Genomic DNA, 13937 nt, shown 5'->3' on the forward strand with positions numbered 1-13937 from the left:
AACGCAGTTGAGAAGCCAGGTGCAATTAAGAGTAGGCCACCTTGCACCAAAGGTGGCCTTGCAGGTCACCCTTCCCTGCACTAGAATCATAGAATCATTAGGGTTGGAAGAGACCCTCAATAGCATCGAGTCCAATGATAACCTAAGCCTAGCACTAAACAATGTCCCTAGCAACCTCATCTATACATCTAGAAGCATTGTCCAGGATGAAACACACCCAGTCCTTTCCTCCCTGCCACAAAGGATTTAGACCTTTACAAAAATTGATTAGGTTGGGTTGATTAGGACATGGACACCAGCCCCACACTCTGACTGGACTTTGATGAGTCAAAGACCATAGACTGCCATGAGCACTAACACATATCAAAGGTCCAGAAGAGACCAGTACAAACCCCAGTTGTCTCTCTAACTCTTTCTACAGATCATGCACTAGATCTCCTTTCCCAGCCCAACCTGGCACTTCCAGCTACCCATTCAAAGACAGCCCTCAACTTTCAAAAATACCTCACATCTTTTGACTTCTGCAAAAGTCCCAGGATATTGTTTGGAGGCTCCTTCACCACCACACACCAGACCCTTCAGAAGTTGCTCCCAAACCAGCTCTTGCAGTTTGTTCCATGGTGGCCAGCCCAAAGCCAGCTGTGCTACACCAAGTCCATGTAGTGCTGCTGCTCTTTCCAAGCTGCAGAAGTCACCTACCAAGTCCAAATGCACACAGCGCAATAAGCAAAAATACAGCATTGGAGGAAGATTTCAACAGATAACTTCTACAGACTATCTGTAATAGTTCACACAAGGATCCAGGAAGAAGAAACAGTGCTGAAGGTTCATGGGCTGAGACAACTCTGTTCAACACTGAGACCATGGTGGTCACCTTCTCCCAGCACTGGGAGATGTTGGCCAGCAGCCTATTTCCATAGCAAGCAGCATGACGAAGCTGCCAAGACTTCTTGTAGATCAACACTGAGCTGGAAAGGGAAGTTATGCGGAACAGATGTCACCAAGACACTAGTCATCGTTAATGAGGACCAGGAGATGGCAACCACAGCTCGGCCAGTACTGACAGGAGAGAGAAGACAGAAGACTATGAGCTGGAGCTTTATGTTTCTCACTCTTCATTGCACAGAGATGCCACCTGCTGAGCCAGCCCCAAAGAAGCCACAAGAAGGTCATGGGACAGCACTGATGCCCCAGTGCTCAGAACGACACCAAACAGTGCCAGATGCTTCCGAGGTGCAGAACATGCAGCAGGACCAGGAGCCACAGGCCAAGCCCATCTCCTGGCCTGTTCCCAGTCTGGAGTGACCCCATCACATTTGCTGGGCAGAAGCGCTCTGCTCCCACATTTTAATTTTTGCTCGGCTGTTTCCCCTTCCCCAGACAAAGGGCGTTGTATCCGACAGCCTCTTTTGCCACCAAAGTGAGCGGGACATGCTTGCCCTGCTCCTGGGCTGGAGACAGGGGGCACCTGCAAACACAGAGCACACAGCAGAACCTCTGCACCCTGTAGCTCTTTGGGGGCAGCCAGATTTAGACTCCTCCAAGTAGGGAAGTTTCTCGTCTTTACAGGAGAAAACAAACCTCCTTGTGCTGCTGTGCCCACCACAGTCCTGCTAGAGCAGAGACACCCTCCACATCAACTTGGGGCAGCTTAAAGCCCTCCAGGATGGACAGTGATCATGGAAATCTTGGGGTCCTCTTGCTCTCCATGCATGTTGAGACACGGTAGACTGCTGGCATATCTCAAGACTGCTGCACAACGCAACTACCAAGCATCCTTCCCTCCAGCACCGGCACCCTTCCCGTCCCATCCCGTCATGCCTTGGTATGGCTGGCCCTACCACACACCCCGGCTTTTACTTTGCCCCATCCAGGGCAGCAGGATGCCCACTGGAGCACACCAGAAACATCTCCCAGGCTCAGCACTACAGCCTCCCTGCCCAACCCAGCCCCTCATTTGATGCATCACTCCAGGGTCACCTCACACCCGGACCGAGCGCGCAACGGCTCCGTCTCTCAGCTTGCTGGCTTCAGCGTTTGCGCTTCAGCAGGAGCTACACGGAGCAGTGGTGCCTGCAGCGCGTTCCCAGAAGACGCGCGGCCATGTCTTGCAGGGGAGGACGCGCGGCGGCACGCACGTGCCTCAGCCACGTGAAAGCACAGGCCCTTTTCAATATTTCAGGATCCGAGTGCGCTCAGCCCCCCAGAATGGATGTTTCTTCCAAGCAGATAGAAATCTGCATCCCTGTTGGGTCTCTAAGTGGTCCCGTGATGTGTCACTCGGTAAGTCCTTGCGACAGGCGTGGCAGAATGGAAGATGCACGGTTGCTCGGGGAAGGGGCAGTCGGCTACTTGGAGCATTTACAACCGCCTGAGCAGAACAACGCAGGCGCCCAGGAAAGTCCTTTGTCAGACGTACCAAGCACCTAACACCAGCCCCACATGCCACTGCCAAGGACGAGAGCAAGAGACCTTCTGTCGCAGACCAAAAGCCTCCCTTGGCCTCCAGGCCCAGCCTGTCACCACACACCGTATTGCAAAGGGGATCCCAGCCAACCCACAGCACCTGCCGAGGGCTGGCACTGCCCCAGAGCAACCACGTGCCACCAGCTAATGTCTTCAAATGAAGTTTCCCCAAGGGTCTCTAGACAGACCAAGGAAGGTCACCGCTCAGAAGAGTTTGTTAGAAACCATGAGACCAAGTGGTTGGTTTTCTGAGATCTCTAATTCAGCACATCCATAAGGGATCTAGAAGAGGGGAAAGTGACACCAGGTTATTCAGGGAAGTGAGGGTGAGGCTGGTGAGAGTCCTGAGCAATACACTTGGGGGACAGAGTGGGGTAAACCAGAAGGAGAATGCGTCTGAGACCAGGTGTAACCAGCAGCAACCAGAAAGCAAAGGAGATCTGGCTTATGCCATGGCTGATAAGTAGGAGGCAACTTGCCGGTCTGAGCATCTCATGCCCTGTGGGCCACCCTGGTCCAGCCTCCTCCCTCTGCTCCCAGAATTAGGAAACTAAGTGAGGACAAGCGGGTCTGGACAAGCACCTTCCAGCGGGCTAACTCAACTGGGACTCTCCAGCCACCCCTTTGCAGGACAAGTCCTGCCGGCTCCAAGAGGCCACGGGGACCCTGCAGGGCTGATGAATCCAGGTTCCCAGCCTCTGCACCCAACATGCCAAGACGGGGTAGGTTTTGTTTAAATATATTTTCCCTGCCACCAAAGACATGTAAATATTCAGCCTCCCCACAGAGCAGCTGGAAAAGCCACAGGACAAAAGAAAACAATATATATAAAATAATAATAATCTATCCAGGGCTAGATCAGGAACCGCCTGGGCCAAACTGCATGTCCAGCAGGAGCCTGGAGAAGATCGTGCAGAAGCAGATCTCCAGGAATATCTTGTTCTTATGGTCACCTTTAGACTCTGCCACCAGCCACCTGAGGTGAGGTACCAGGTGAGAACAAGTGCATCTCAGCCAGGACAACAGATCTTCACTAGGCACACATGGGGAGAAGTAGGACAGGGCTGCTCTGGGCTGCAACAGCCCAGCTGGGTGATGCTGCTGGGGGCCCTGCAGAAAACACTTTCCCTTTCCTGTCCCTGCCCCCTCTGGGGATGTCCCTGCTGCAAACACCCAGCAGAGATGGAGGAGAGCCATGGAAAACAAGATTTGTGCCAGGAGGGACATGACCATCCAGGCCATCGCTTAGGGAGGGAGGATCCCAGCACAGCTTCCCACGCAGCAGCGGGGAGGGACAAGGACAAACTCCTTTAGTGCTCAAGTCCTTGGTGGCTATCAAGCAGTCCTTACACAGCTGTGTCTCCCAGAAGAGACATCGCTACTGCAAGCACAGCCGGGTACTTAGCACCAAGGCTTTAAAGAAACCAAGCAGCAACACCTGCCACTTCCCACCACAGCTCCAGCACTGCCAGGAGGTCAGCAATGGCTGTTACAACACCCACTGCTCCCGGCCATGTCTGCTTTTAAATAAGAGCTCTGGAAATGTCTCAAGTAGAGCCATATACTGCCCTGCAGCCCAGCAAGGCTCAGGTTATGTCAGAAATGTTAAACCCGAAGGCATGAGCACCCACCTGGCACAAGGCTGCTCCGGTGGGTCTCCAGCACTGGGCTTAAGACACAATCCACAGCTTCAGAGCCTCCCCTTCTGCATCACCCACAGCCCCCCAAAACCAGCCGTGTCCTGGGGCCATGCTCCCCGCACCAGGAGCACACCAGCCTTCACCACCACTGCTTAGGGGACCTCTGGGGACAGCTACAGCAGGAATGTGCTCTGGAGCCTCATCCATGTTGTGCCACTGGCCATCCCTCCTCTTGGAGAAGCCACCCCCTGCTATGTGCCATTTATCCCTGGGGACAAGCCGTCTCCCACCGAGCCTTCTTCCTATGCCACAGCAGTAGGGACCCCACGCCATCCCGCCGAGGATGGGGACACGCTCTGCCGCAGCCACCAAAGGCAGCCACCCCGAGGTCCCAGCATCCCAGGGGGGTGTCCCTCCAGCACCCGGGGCCACCAGAGCCATGGTGGGGGAGTACAGAGCCCCAGCCCTGGCCACCGCGATGCTGCCCAGGCCACTTGACGCGAGGCCGCTGGAATGCAGCGAGGCTGCCGACGGCCCCAGCGGCCGGGACTTATAAGGCACGGCAGCGAAAAGCGGCGAGACAAGCTTGCAAAACAGAGCTGCGGGGAGGGAAATGCTCCGGGGCCCGATGGCGCGTCTTAAAAACTGGACAGTGCCCTCATGTCACCAACCCAGCGTGGTTCCTGCCACGGGGCTGCGTGCACCCAGCCCTGGGCTGTTCTGCTTCTCTACACATCAAACTCCCAGAAAACACAGATAAAGAGGAAAACTGAGGGAGGGAGATGGTTGATCTGCGCTGGGGACAGCTCAGCAGGAGAACAGGGCAGCCTCGATGTGCCTCCCAAAGGGAACGGGCTTGCTAACAGGCTCCTTCACTGCTCCGTGCCTCGGTTTCCCCTCCACCAGCAGAGATGCTGGAAGAGCTGGCTGCAGCTTGCAAGTCCAGCACTGGCAGAGCTCTGATGTCCCCAGGCAGCTCCCAGGGCAGCACTGATCCCCCACGTAAGCATTTCATTCCAAAATCAGTCTTTTGCATGAAAGGCACCCAAGGACCAACATCCTGCTCGCCCAAAGCAGAGGAAGGCAGGCTGACCACCAACCAGCCCAAGCACACACACACTTCGTCCCCAAGGCTGAAGCGTTTCACATGTGACACCGCTTATATCAGGGTCGGCCCCTTGCCAGCATGGCGGGGACCCTGTGTTGAGCAGGGGGATGTCAGGGGGCTCAGCTGCCCCTGCGGTCGGGGCAGGAAGAGGCACCAGGAAGCACATGGGCACCGATAAGTCCGGGCGCAACGGGGCAGCACCCAAAAATAGTCCATGGTCCCGGCAGAGGAAGCTCTGCACCAAAGACTCCCCACTATCGAGTCCTGTCCCCGTGCCTCTGCGGGATCTTGTGGACAGGATGGCACATGGGGGTTGGGCCACAGCAAGGGTTCAGAGCTGTTGGGACATGAGGAGGCCACCCGCATGACTCCCCAGATATCAAGTCCCCAGCACAGGAAGATGCCACCACAGCTTCCCCCCTCACTAGGGGTTCTGGAGCTGGAAGAGACACACAGGAGCATGCCAGCCAACGTGCTGAAGGACACTCGCATCCATGTGTGCAGCACCCAGCCCGCTGTGCTGAGCCCCCAGCTCCAGGGACCTTGGGATGCTGGGGACGTGCACCAGCAGCTCTGGACCTCGCCCACAGGGACAGCTCTCACACCGGGGAATCCTGCCCCGGCACAGCTCCTCCTGCCCAGCGTTTCTCCTCCTGGCAGGAGACACAGAGATGAGATGAATTCCTGGCAGCCTCTGCCCTGAGCAAAGGGCATCAGTCTGGATGCAGAATCCTCACAAGGTCCGTTCCCACCTCACGTCCTTCAGCAAGTACATCTGTCTCCGCTTTGCCCTGCCACAAGGCGATTCCTGGGCACTTCTCAGTCCTTTGCCTGCTCTACCCACAGCATCAGGACACAGGAATCTTTCCTCAAGCCAACCCAACTGGGGGCATCACACCACTGGCCATGCCACAGCCCCATAGAGCACATCAGGCACCTCCAGAGCCCAACAGCAAACAAGGTTGCCACAAAACCCAAGTGACAGCGAGCTGAAAGCTTGCAGCAGCTCTCTGCCCTTGACAGTGGTTATTGTGGTGTCACCTCCCTCACAGAGGGACCTTTGGGGACAGCAGGAGGACACCAGGACAGGGAAGCCCCAGGAGGTGAAGCTTCCTTCCCCTCTCCAGTACCTCCCATCGGAGCTGGCTGCTCTCTCCAGGTCCGTAGATCACTGCTCTAGGTGACCCAGGGGGGTCCCACTTTCAGACAAACACTGGTTTCCTGCCCCTGAAAGCAGATGTGAGGGTCATGGGTCCCCAGGACAACAGCTTCTGACACATAGCCACATACCAAGACCTGACCCCACACCAACACAAGAACTCATCACCACGTCCTTTGCAGCGCAGGAGGGACTGCACCGTCCCAAACGAGGAGGTGCAACATTTCCATTGGCTGTTCTGAGCAACACAGCAGGGCTAGAGATCCTCCGCGTGGGTCAGACTGCCCTACGGGGTCTTTGGGTTTCCAGCACAGCCTGCAGCCAGGTGATCCAGGGCTCAGTGGCCACGGAGAGCGATGTGCAAGGCCAGCATGTGAGGTCCCACACAACTGTCCTCTAGAGAAAACCACCCCCGCAGCCACTGGACACACCGGGGCAAGGCTGGAGGCAGGGTCTCAGATGCACACCCTTCCACAGGACAACAAGTGGCCAGTTGTGCTTGAAACTGTTCCTTCCCATAGGGCACACAGGAGAGGTCAACACTTTGTCCCCATCCACAGGACTGGGTGCAGAAGATGATGTTCACTAGACAGATAGACAGAGGAAGCCTCAGCACCATCCCTGCTCCCATGTCCAAGCAAGAGGGTGAGCCCTGGGACCACAGAAAGCCTCACCAGCCCAGAGACACCAAGAGCTCCACACTCACCTGCCATCCAGCCACCACCCAAAGCATCAAGACACTCCTCTCTGGTGGGACAGGCAACACCCCAACCATGCCATGACCCTGCAGTGGTCAAAGTGTCCTTTTCAAGCCTGCAGCATCCACTTCTGCCACACCAAGGGCAGGGTCACCTGCCACGCATCTCCTTATGGTGCTGGTGTCATTGCCTGCCCCATGGCACCTCCTCATCAGATGGTCCTCACGGAACAGTGGCTATTGCTGCAGAAGGTGCTTTTCTGCTCCAGGGGTGGCCTGTGATGTACAGGTATCTCTGGGAACATGGTTTTGAGATTGCTCACCTTCAAAACTGAGAAGACTACTGGACCCCAGCCTGGTGCTCCTGGAGAGAAGGTGCTGAGCACTGTCAGTGATGTCCTGGCCACACTCATGCCCTGGTGAAACTTCAAGACAAAGCCTTTACTACAGGCACTCAGATGTCCAAGACAGTCTCCATGATCAGAGAGTGGCAAAGTCTACTTGACTTGGCATGGCCAAGGATCTTCTGGCTCCACAAGCTTTCCTTACCAGCTCCAGCAAGAGCCGTACTCGACTTCCCACAGCACCAGCTCCTCCAGCAGAGGCACGAGGAAGGACAGCAAAGCCTGAACCACTCTTAACTGCCTTCCAGACATCTTCGAGGGCATCCTTCCCATTTTGGTGAGGGGAAAGCAGAGTCCCTTGCTAGCAAGGGAGCCTTTGGGTTTGGCCCTTCATAACTTGTGCAAGCACCACCAGAAAGCCCTTCATTTTGAGTAGGGAAAGCTCTGCTTGGCAACCCCTCAGATTAGCCAAGGAGGAAGAATAATTTCTGAAGCTGGGTCTCATTTACTAGACCAGCTATAGGAGGAAGAACAGTTACCCCATCATGGGGTTTTGATGCTCAAAGCAACTGAAACTCATGTCTAAGAAATTCAGATTCAAAAGGGCAAGAAAGAAGGAAGCTCCTTTGCAGGGTATTTGCAGAGGCTCCAGGACAAAAAGAAATTCCCACAGCCTTCCTCTAGTACGAACAACTCATTGGTGGACCAAGAGGAGGTCTGGGAACACACCAGCTCCCAGAACCTCCGTGCACGGCAGCTTCAGGGTGTTTGCTCAGCCAACAACCCATCACTAGCAGAAAGATGCACCTAACATTGAGGGGACTTGTATCATGCATGAAAACAGCTCTGAAGCACCATCCTGGTTCAACCAGACCAAGTACAAGCAGATTAGCAGGTGGTGGCCATAACTACTACACCCTCAAGTTCTTTGTAGCAAAGAGCGGCATCACAGAGCCATTTGACTTTAGAAATTATGTTAACCTTATTGGTTTCAAGTCAGACAGCCAGAATCCACGCATGCAAGAGGTATCTAGGTCCACTCAAGCAGAGATTACAGGAATCAAGAGATGCCTGGCACCCGTCCGTGATGTGCTACAGACATCCAGCACGTAACACGGGCTGCTCGCCACTGCCATTCCTGGGCGGTCCTGGCAGCTGAGAAAGGCCAGGGACAAGGTACTTGCTACCGAGGAGGCCGTCTGGGAGCCAAGAGCTTCTGCCTCCCCTCACGGGGTGTTTTCTAACTCTGATGGGCAACACTGCAGCCTTACCATGGGCCAACGGGGAAGATGGTCCTCCCTGAGCAGAGCTCAGCCCCGTGGCTTCTCCTGGTCTCCTGCTCTGCCCACCCAGCACACCCTCATGTTTGACACTGTCCACGTCCAGCAGTCCGTGATGTCCAAGCTCCACCACGACAGCAGCCGCCACCACCTGTGGAGCTGCAAACGTGCCCTTGAAACTGGCCTAGAGGGACGGGGCCAAGGGGACACACAGGACAACTGCAGACTTCACCACAGCCAGCTCCAGATGCCCCCCGCTCCCCACAGACCTTCAGCTTCCCAGTGACCTCCTGGGAGAACAAGGATGAACTTCCACAGCAGAAGCAACGCTTGTGCATCAGACACCCAAGACAGAAGGGTGAACGCACGGCATCCTTATTGCAACAAGGACATGAAGACAACGCGCAGCGCTCGTGGTAAACGAGGAAGCTCCTCCAGCTGCTGGAAAAAGCTCTGCCCGCAACGGGGGGTGCGCAGCACCTTCGGCAGCACCCCTCAGGAGCACCGGGACGTTCGCTGTCACGCAGATCGGCAGCTGCCTGGAAAACTAAACAGAAGATAGCAGCGAGCGGGGAGGGATCGAGTTTGGGGAGGTGTCTGGTGAGGAACAGCAGGGACTGACATTAGGCCCTGTTTGTTTAACATTCCCCTTAACGACCTCAAGAGGAGCGAGAGGCATTCCTGTCCTCCGCATGTCACCGGGCAGGAAGGGGCTGCGAGATCCAGGGGCTTGCAGATAAGATAAAGGGAAAGGCTGGATTTAGGAGCTTCGCCATGCCGTATCTGGGGCACACCGTGCCCTTCTGCAAACACTCGAGGAGGCGGCGAAGGAGCCTCGCGGGAGGAATGGAGGAGTGTCCGCAGCGCCAGGATCTGGCGGCGTCATCCACGCAGTGTGGGAAGATGTTCCAGCGCAGCCCCCTGCGTTTGCTGGGACAGAAGGATTCAACTTTGCACCAAACATACTTATCGCTCTGTATTGAGGGGAGCACTAGACCAGAATTTTGGTGGGATGTAGCGTTAAGATCCCCAGATCATGCTGGGACCCTGAACACAAGGTCACTCTTTGTGCCACCATTCGCTGCTTCTGCAGTGAGAAACGGCCCCCGGTCACCTGGGAGGACGTGTAGGAAAAACAAGCGTTCACAGAGTTCCTGGGGGCTCAGAGTGGTCACTGTGGAGCCCAACCAGCAGCTCAACACCCACAGCATTATTTGTGATGGATCTGGGCACAGAGAGGCTTTCCAACTGCAACCCCAGCAGGGATGGCGACACCCCCCCAGTCCCAGCCCAGATGGAGAGCAGGGGCTGCTTCTGTTCAACCCCTGCTCCATTCCCCAGGGATACAATCTTTAATCTGGTTTTCAAGCCACCAGGCATCACTCCAGGGAGGACCAGCTTCCCCAAAGGGCTGGGATTTCCAGGTTGCCAAAATGCAACAACTTCCAACACCCGCGTCACCAAACCACCACCCGGCAGCAGAACAGGCCAGTTCTGCCCCAGCCACCACCCGCCATGCACCAAAGCAACGCAGCCAGGATGCGCCAAGCAGCACCAACCTCGGGGAGCTTTGCAGGCCAGTGAATAATTGGATCAAGGAACCGCATTGAGTCTTCTGCGCACGCGTGCGCAGCCCGCGAAACCCCTTGGTACCGAGCCTCCCCGCACCGGGGAAGTGGTGCAGGGACCCAGGTGCTCCCTCTCCACCCACCCACACCAGTGCCACCCAGTAAGGCTGGGAGGTGTCACCAGCAGCATCACACCCACGTCCCATCGCATCACCAAAGCCCTGATCTGCACAAGGGAGAGAAACACTATGGCCGCTGCCCGCCGATCCATTCCACCCCATTAGCCGGGTCCCCCCATGCCACGGTCGGAGACCAGTGGCCACAGTGGCCCCGAGACAGCTGGTGCACGGGGACCATCCGGCCCCGGTGGGTGTTGGAAGGAGCCAGGCGCCATGTTGCGGCGGTGCGAGCGCACGGCGCTCTGGAGGAGAGCGAGGGGAGGGGGCAGAGCACCTCCCCGGTCCCAAGGGCCGGGTGCGGAGGACTGCAGCAAAACGCTACCGAGGCCGGGCGTTTTCCAGCACCAGCTCCAAGATGGAGAGCGGCTGGTGACCCACTGCTCAAGGGGCGCGATGGGAAAGGCGCTGTGCCGGCAGCGATGCCAGCACCTAGCCAGCACCTCCGAGGGCAAACGCACAGCACTGCGAGCTCAGCTTCAGCATGCGGTTGTGGACTAGTGACCCTCGCAAGCCCACCCAGCATAGGGTCCATGCTCTGGCTCACAACAGCCATCCAGGGGAAGGGACTTTGGGAACAGCCCTCCATGCCCAACAAAGCTGTTGGCACATGGGGAGAAGGGCAAGGTGTCCCACACCATGGTCCAAGCGTGTCCCTAGCACAGCAGTGCCTAGATGGGGGAGCCTGATGCCTTCCAGCCACAAGGACTTGGGGACAGGACACTGTCCCCTCGGCCAGGCTGGAGGAAGCAGAAATCCACCATTCCCCTGTCCCACAAGGCTAGAGGGACATCGGGCTGACAAGGGGGCTCCCAGCCAGGGCTCGCCCTACCCACTCCAGGCCTGATCCCTTCCCGGCCAGATTCACGGGGCTCCAGCCCCGACGTCCCGGCTCCCCGGCGGCTCCACACCCCGACTCCCACGACCCAGCCCCGGCATCCCATCTCCGGTGCCCCGACGCCACAGCCCCGACGCTGCGTCCTCGGTTCCCCAAGCCCAGCGCTGCGCTCCGTCCCCGGTGCCGCGTCCCCGCCGCCCCATCCCCAGTTCCCCGCCGTGTCGCGCTCCATCCCCGGCCCCCAGCCCCGCCGTGCTCCGGTCCGGTCCCCACCTCCTCCTCGACGTTGCCGCTGCCGTTGGTGTGCTCGGTGTCCTTGTTGAGGTTGCTCATGGTGGGGGTGCCGGGGTCGGTTGGGGGGGTGGTGCCGGCTGCTCCGGAGCTCCGCGGGGCCGGGCCGGGGGTGCCGGTGCGGTGCCGGTGCGGTGCCGGTGCGCGGGGGCGGTGCGGGGCGGTGCGGGGCGGCGCTGCCCTCCCGGCTCACATGCGGCGTCCCGGGACCTCGCCGCTGTTAAGGGCCGGGCCGGGCGGAGCGGGGCCGAGCGGAGCGCAACGAGCCGCAGCTGCGGGGCCGACGCGCCCCAGCCGCCGCCGCCGCTCCCGGTGCCGCCGCCGCCGCGCACCGAGCAGCGGGGCCGGGACCCGCCCGCCCCCGCCCCGCCTGCCCGGGGCCGCCCCCGGGCCGCCCGCCGCCAATCCCGGCCCGGCCCGGCCCCCGAGGGGGTGCGGGGCTTTTTTTTTTCTTTGCTGTTGGGCTCGAGTTATTTTAATTTATTTTTTTTTCCTCCTTTCCACGAAAAACTTTCTCAACTTTGATGAACTTTCGGGCTTCGACTTTCTTAAAGGGGCCGCCGGCCTCTCCACCCGCAGCGGGGCCGGGCTGCTCCTTCCCGGGCATCCCCGGGGCAGGGGGATCGCGGCTGAACCCCGCGGGGGTCCGAACGCCCCGGGACTGCGGCCTCACAGCCCTGGGACGGCACAGCTGTAACCCCCGATGAAACCCCTGAACCCCAGGAACAGCAGCCCCAGGAGCGCAGGACTTGGGTCACATAACCCTGGGACAGTGGCCTCACAGCCCCAGAGACAAGTAGCCCTGTAAGCCTGAGACAGTGGCCACACATCCCACAGGACAGTGGCCCTATGAGTCCAGGACAATGGCCCAGATTGCCCAGGACAGTGGTCCCACATCCCCCAGGACAACAGCCCCGTGTACCCCAGGACAGTGGTCCTAAGCCCCCGGGAGCGCAGCCCCAAGTGCCCAGGCACAGCAGCCTGGGGTTCCCTGGGGACAGCTGCCCAATGTCCCTGCAGCCAGCCAGTGGGTACCAGGAGCCCGGGAAGAGGAGCGAGGTTGAGGCATGTCCATCTTCTTGCCCCTCCCCCTGCCCACCCTGGTGCCCAACCAGCCTCATCCCAACCAAGCTGGCAGGGAGGTTGGCACAGGTCAGGGTCTCCAGATCCCAGGAGGGATCACACAGAGATCCCCCCCATGCCCAGGGAGCAGCCCAACCCATTCCCATCTCCACTATGGCAGCTGGAGAGGATGAAAAAGGTTCCAAGCCTTCCTGCAGCCTGCAGTTGGGGATATGTAACAGGAGCAGAAATGGGGTATGTGGCTCGTCCCTGCACGATGCATCCCCCAGCTCGCTCTCTGTGTGAGGCAAAGGTGTAAAACCTCAAGGGTTTGGGGTCAATCCACCAACTGGGAGATGTTCAGGAGGTCTGAGGCACATCAGCTCCACCAGTGTGGCTTGTACCCAGTGCTCACTGCTTCCCCAGCTCCACAGCTGGGTGAAAGGGAGGAGAAACATCAGCCCTGATGCTTCCATAGCCCTCTGAGCTGCAAAAGCAACGTGTCCTCCTGGCTGGAGTTGCTCTAACGCACCCATAGCCTGTGCTGTCCCAGCTGCACCAAATGTCACTTCAAAATCGACTGGCTGTGAGCGACCATTTGCCTGCAGCTGTGGGATACCGTTTTGCTCATGTGCATGCCCTGAAGAGGTGTGAGCCTGCCTGGGGCAATCACAGCTGATTTCTCCACCAGCACCTGGGTTTGCCGCCCTGGTCAAGCCCCAGCCTCTGATTTGCTTTGCCACCTGCTTGTGCAGAGCCTCCCCATGAACATTTAACCCTCAGCTCAGCCATACCCGTGCACAAGCATCATCCGGCACAAGCCAAGGAGCCGCGGGTCCGGCACTGGAGGGGACACGGAGGCGGCACCATCCCAGAGGTGGTTCCTATGCTCAAGCAAGCGCCGGTGGGGCTGCGGGGTTTCATGGCAGGAGGTGTTTTGGGGGGAGGAAACGTCCTCCCAGGAGCACTGGCTTTGCATTTCCTTGCTTTCTACATTAGGGCTTTTAGCAGCAGCAGCCGTTCGCGTGTGGCACGGTGGATCTGTGTGTCAGGTTCTCGTACAGCGGCAAAGTGCCTATTCCTTTTTATAAGGCTGCGTAACAAGCCACTAAGCGAGAAAGCCCAATCCCTGCCAGGTCCTGCAAGAGAGGAGGAAAAAAAACCCACCTTTTTAACTAATAAACCAATTTACTTATTGACAATGTTGTCCTACAGGGTGTTTTCTGGGGAGAATTTTCACCCAAAGAACCCACCCAGCCCTGCTGAACCACAGCGAGAGCCCCCAATCCACCCGCAGCGCCCAGCGCG

General features: G+C 58.0%; 2 protein-coding genes across 5 annotated transcripts in view; one reads left to right on the forward strand and one right to left on the reverse strand.

Moving 5' to 3' along the window:
• Nucleotides 1-3710, forward strand: part of SEC11A (SEC11 homolog A, signal peptidase complex subunit) — a 135614-nt gene extending 131904 nt beyond the window's left edge. The window contains exon 5 of the mRNA XM_071813701.1: nucleotides 3674-3710. Within this exon, the coding sequence (XP_071669802.1) occupies nucleotides 3674-3695 (22 nt within the window). The 3' untranslated portion in view covers nucleotides 3696-3710. The remainder of the gene's footprint in view (nucleotides 1-3673) is intronic.
• The window catches only part of RBPMS2 (RNA binding protein, mRNA processing factor 2), a 26694-nt gene extending 14827 nt beyond the window's left edge, over nucleotides 1-11867 (reverse strand). For 2 of the 4 annotated variants that reach the window (XR_011740975.1, XR_010652182.2), the window contains exon 1: nucleotides 11550-11867. Coding sequence is in view for 2 of the 4 variants with exons in the window: in XM_065847219.2 (XP_065703291.1) it covers nucleotides 11550-11609 (60 nt within the window). In the remaining 2 variants the exon portion in view is untranslated. The remainder of the gene's footprint in view (nucleotides 1-11549) is intronic. The other 2 variants (XM_065847219.2, XM_065847217.2) reach the window with 1 other exon arrangement.
• Between the last annotated feature and the right edge of the window lie 2070 nt (nucleotides 11868-13937).

Source organism: Patagioenas fasciata, chromosome 12, assembly GCF_037038585.1.
Source record: "Patagioenas fasciata isolate bPatFas1 chromosome 12, bPatFas1.hap1, whole genome shotgun sequence".
In the NCBI taxonomy this organism is placed as follows: Eukaryota; Metazoa; Chordata; class Aves; order Columbiformes; family Columbidae; genus Patagioenas; species Patagioenas fasciata.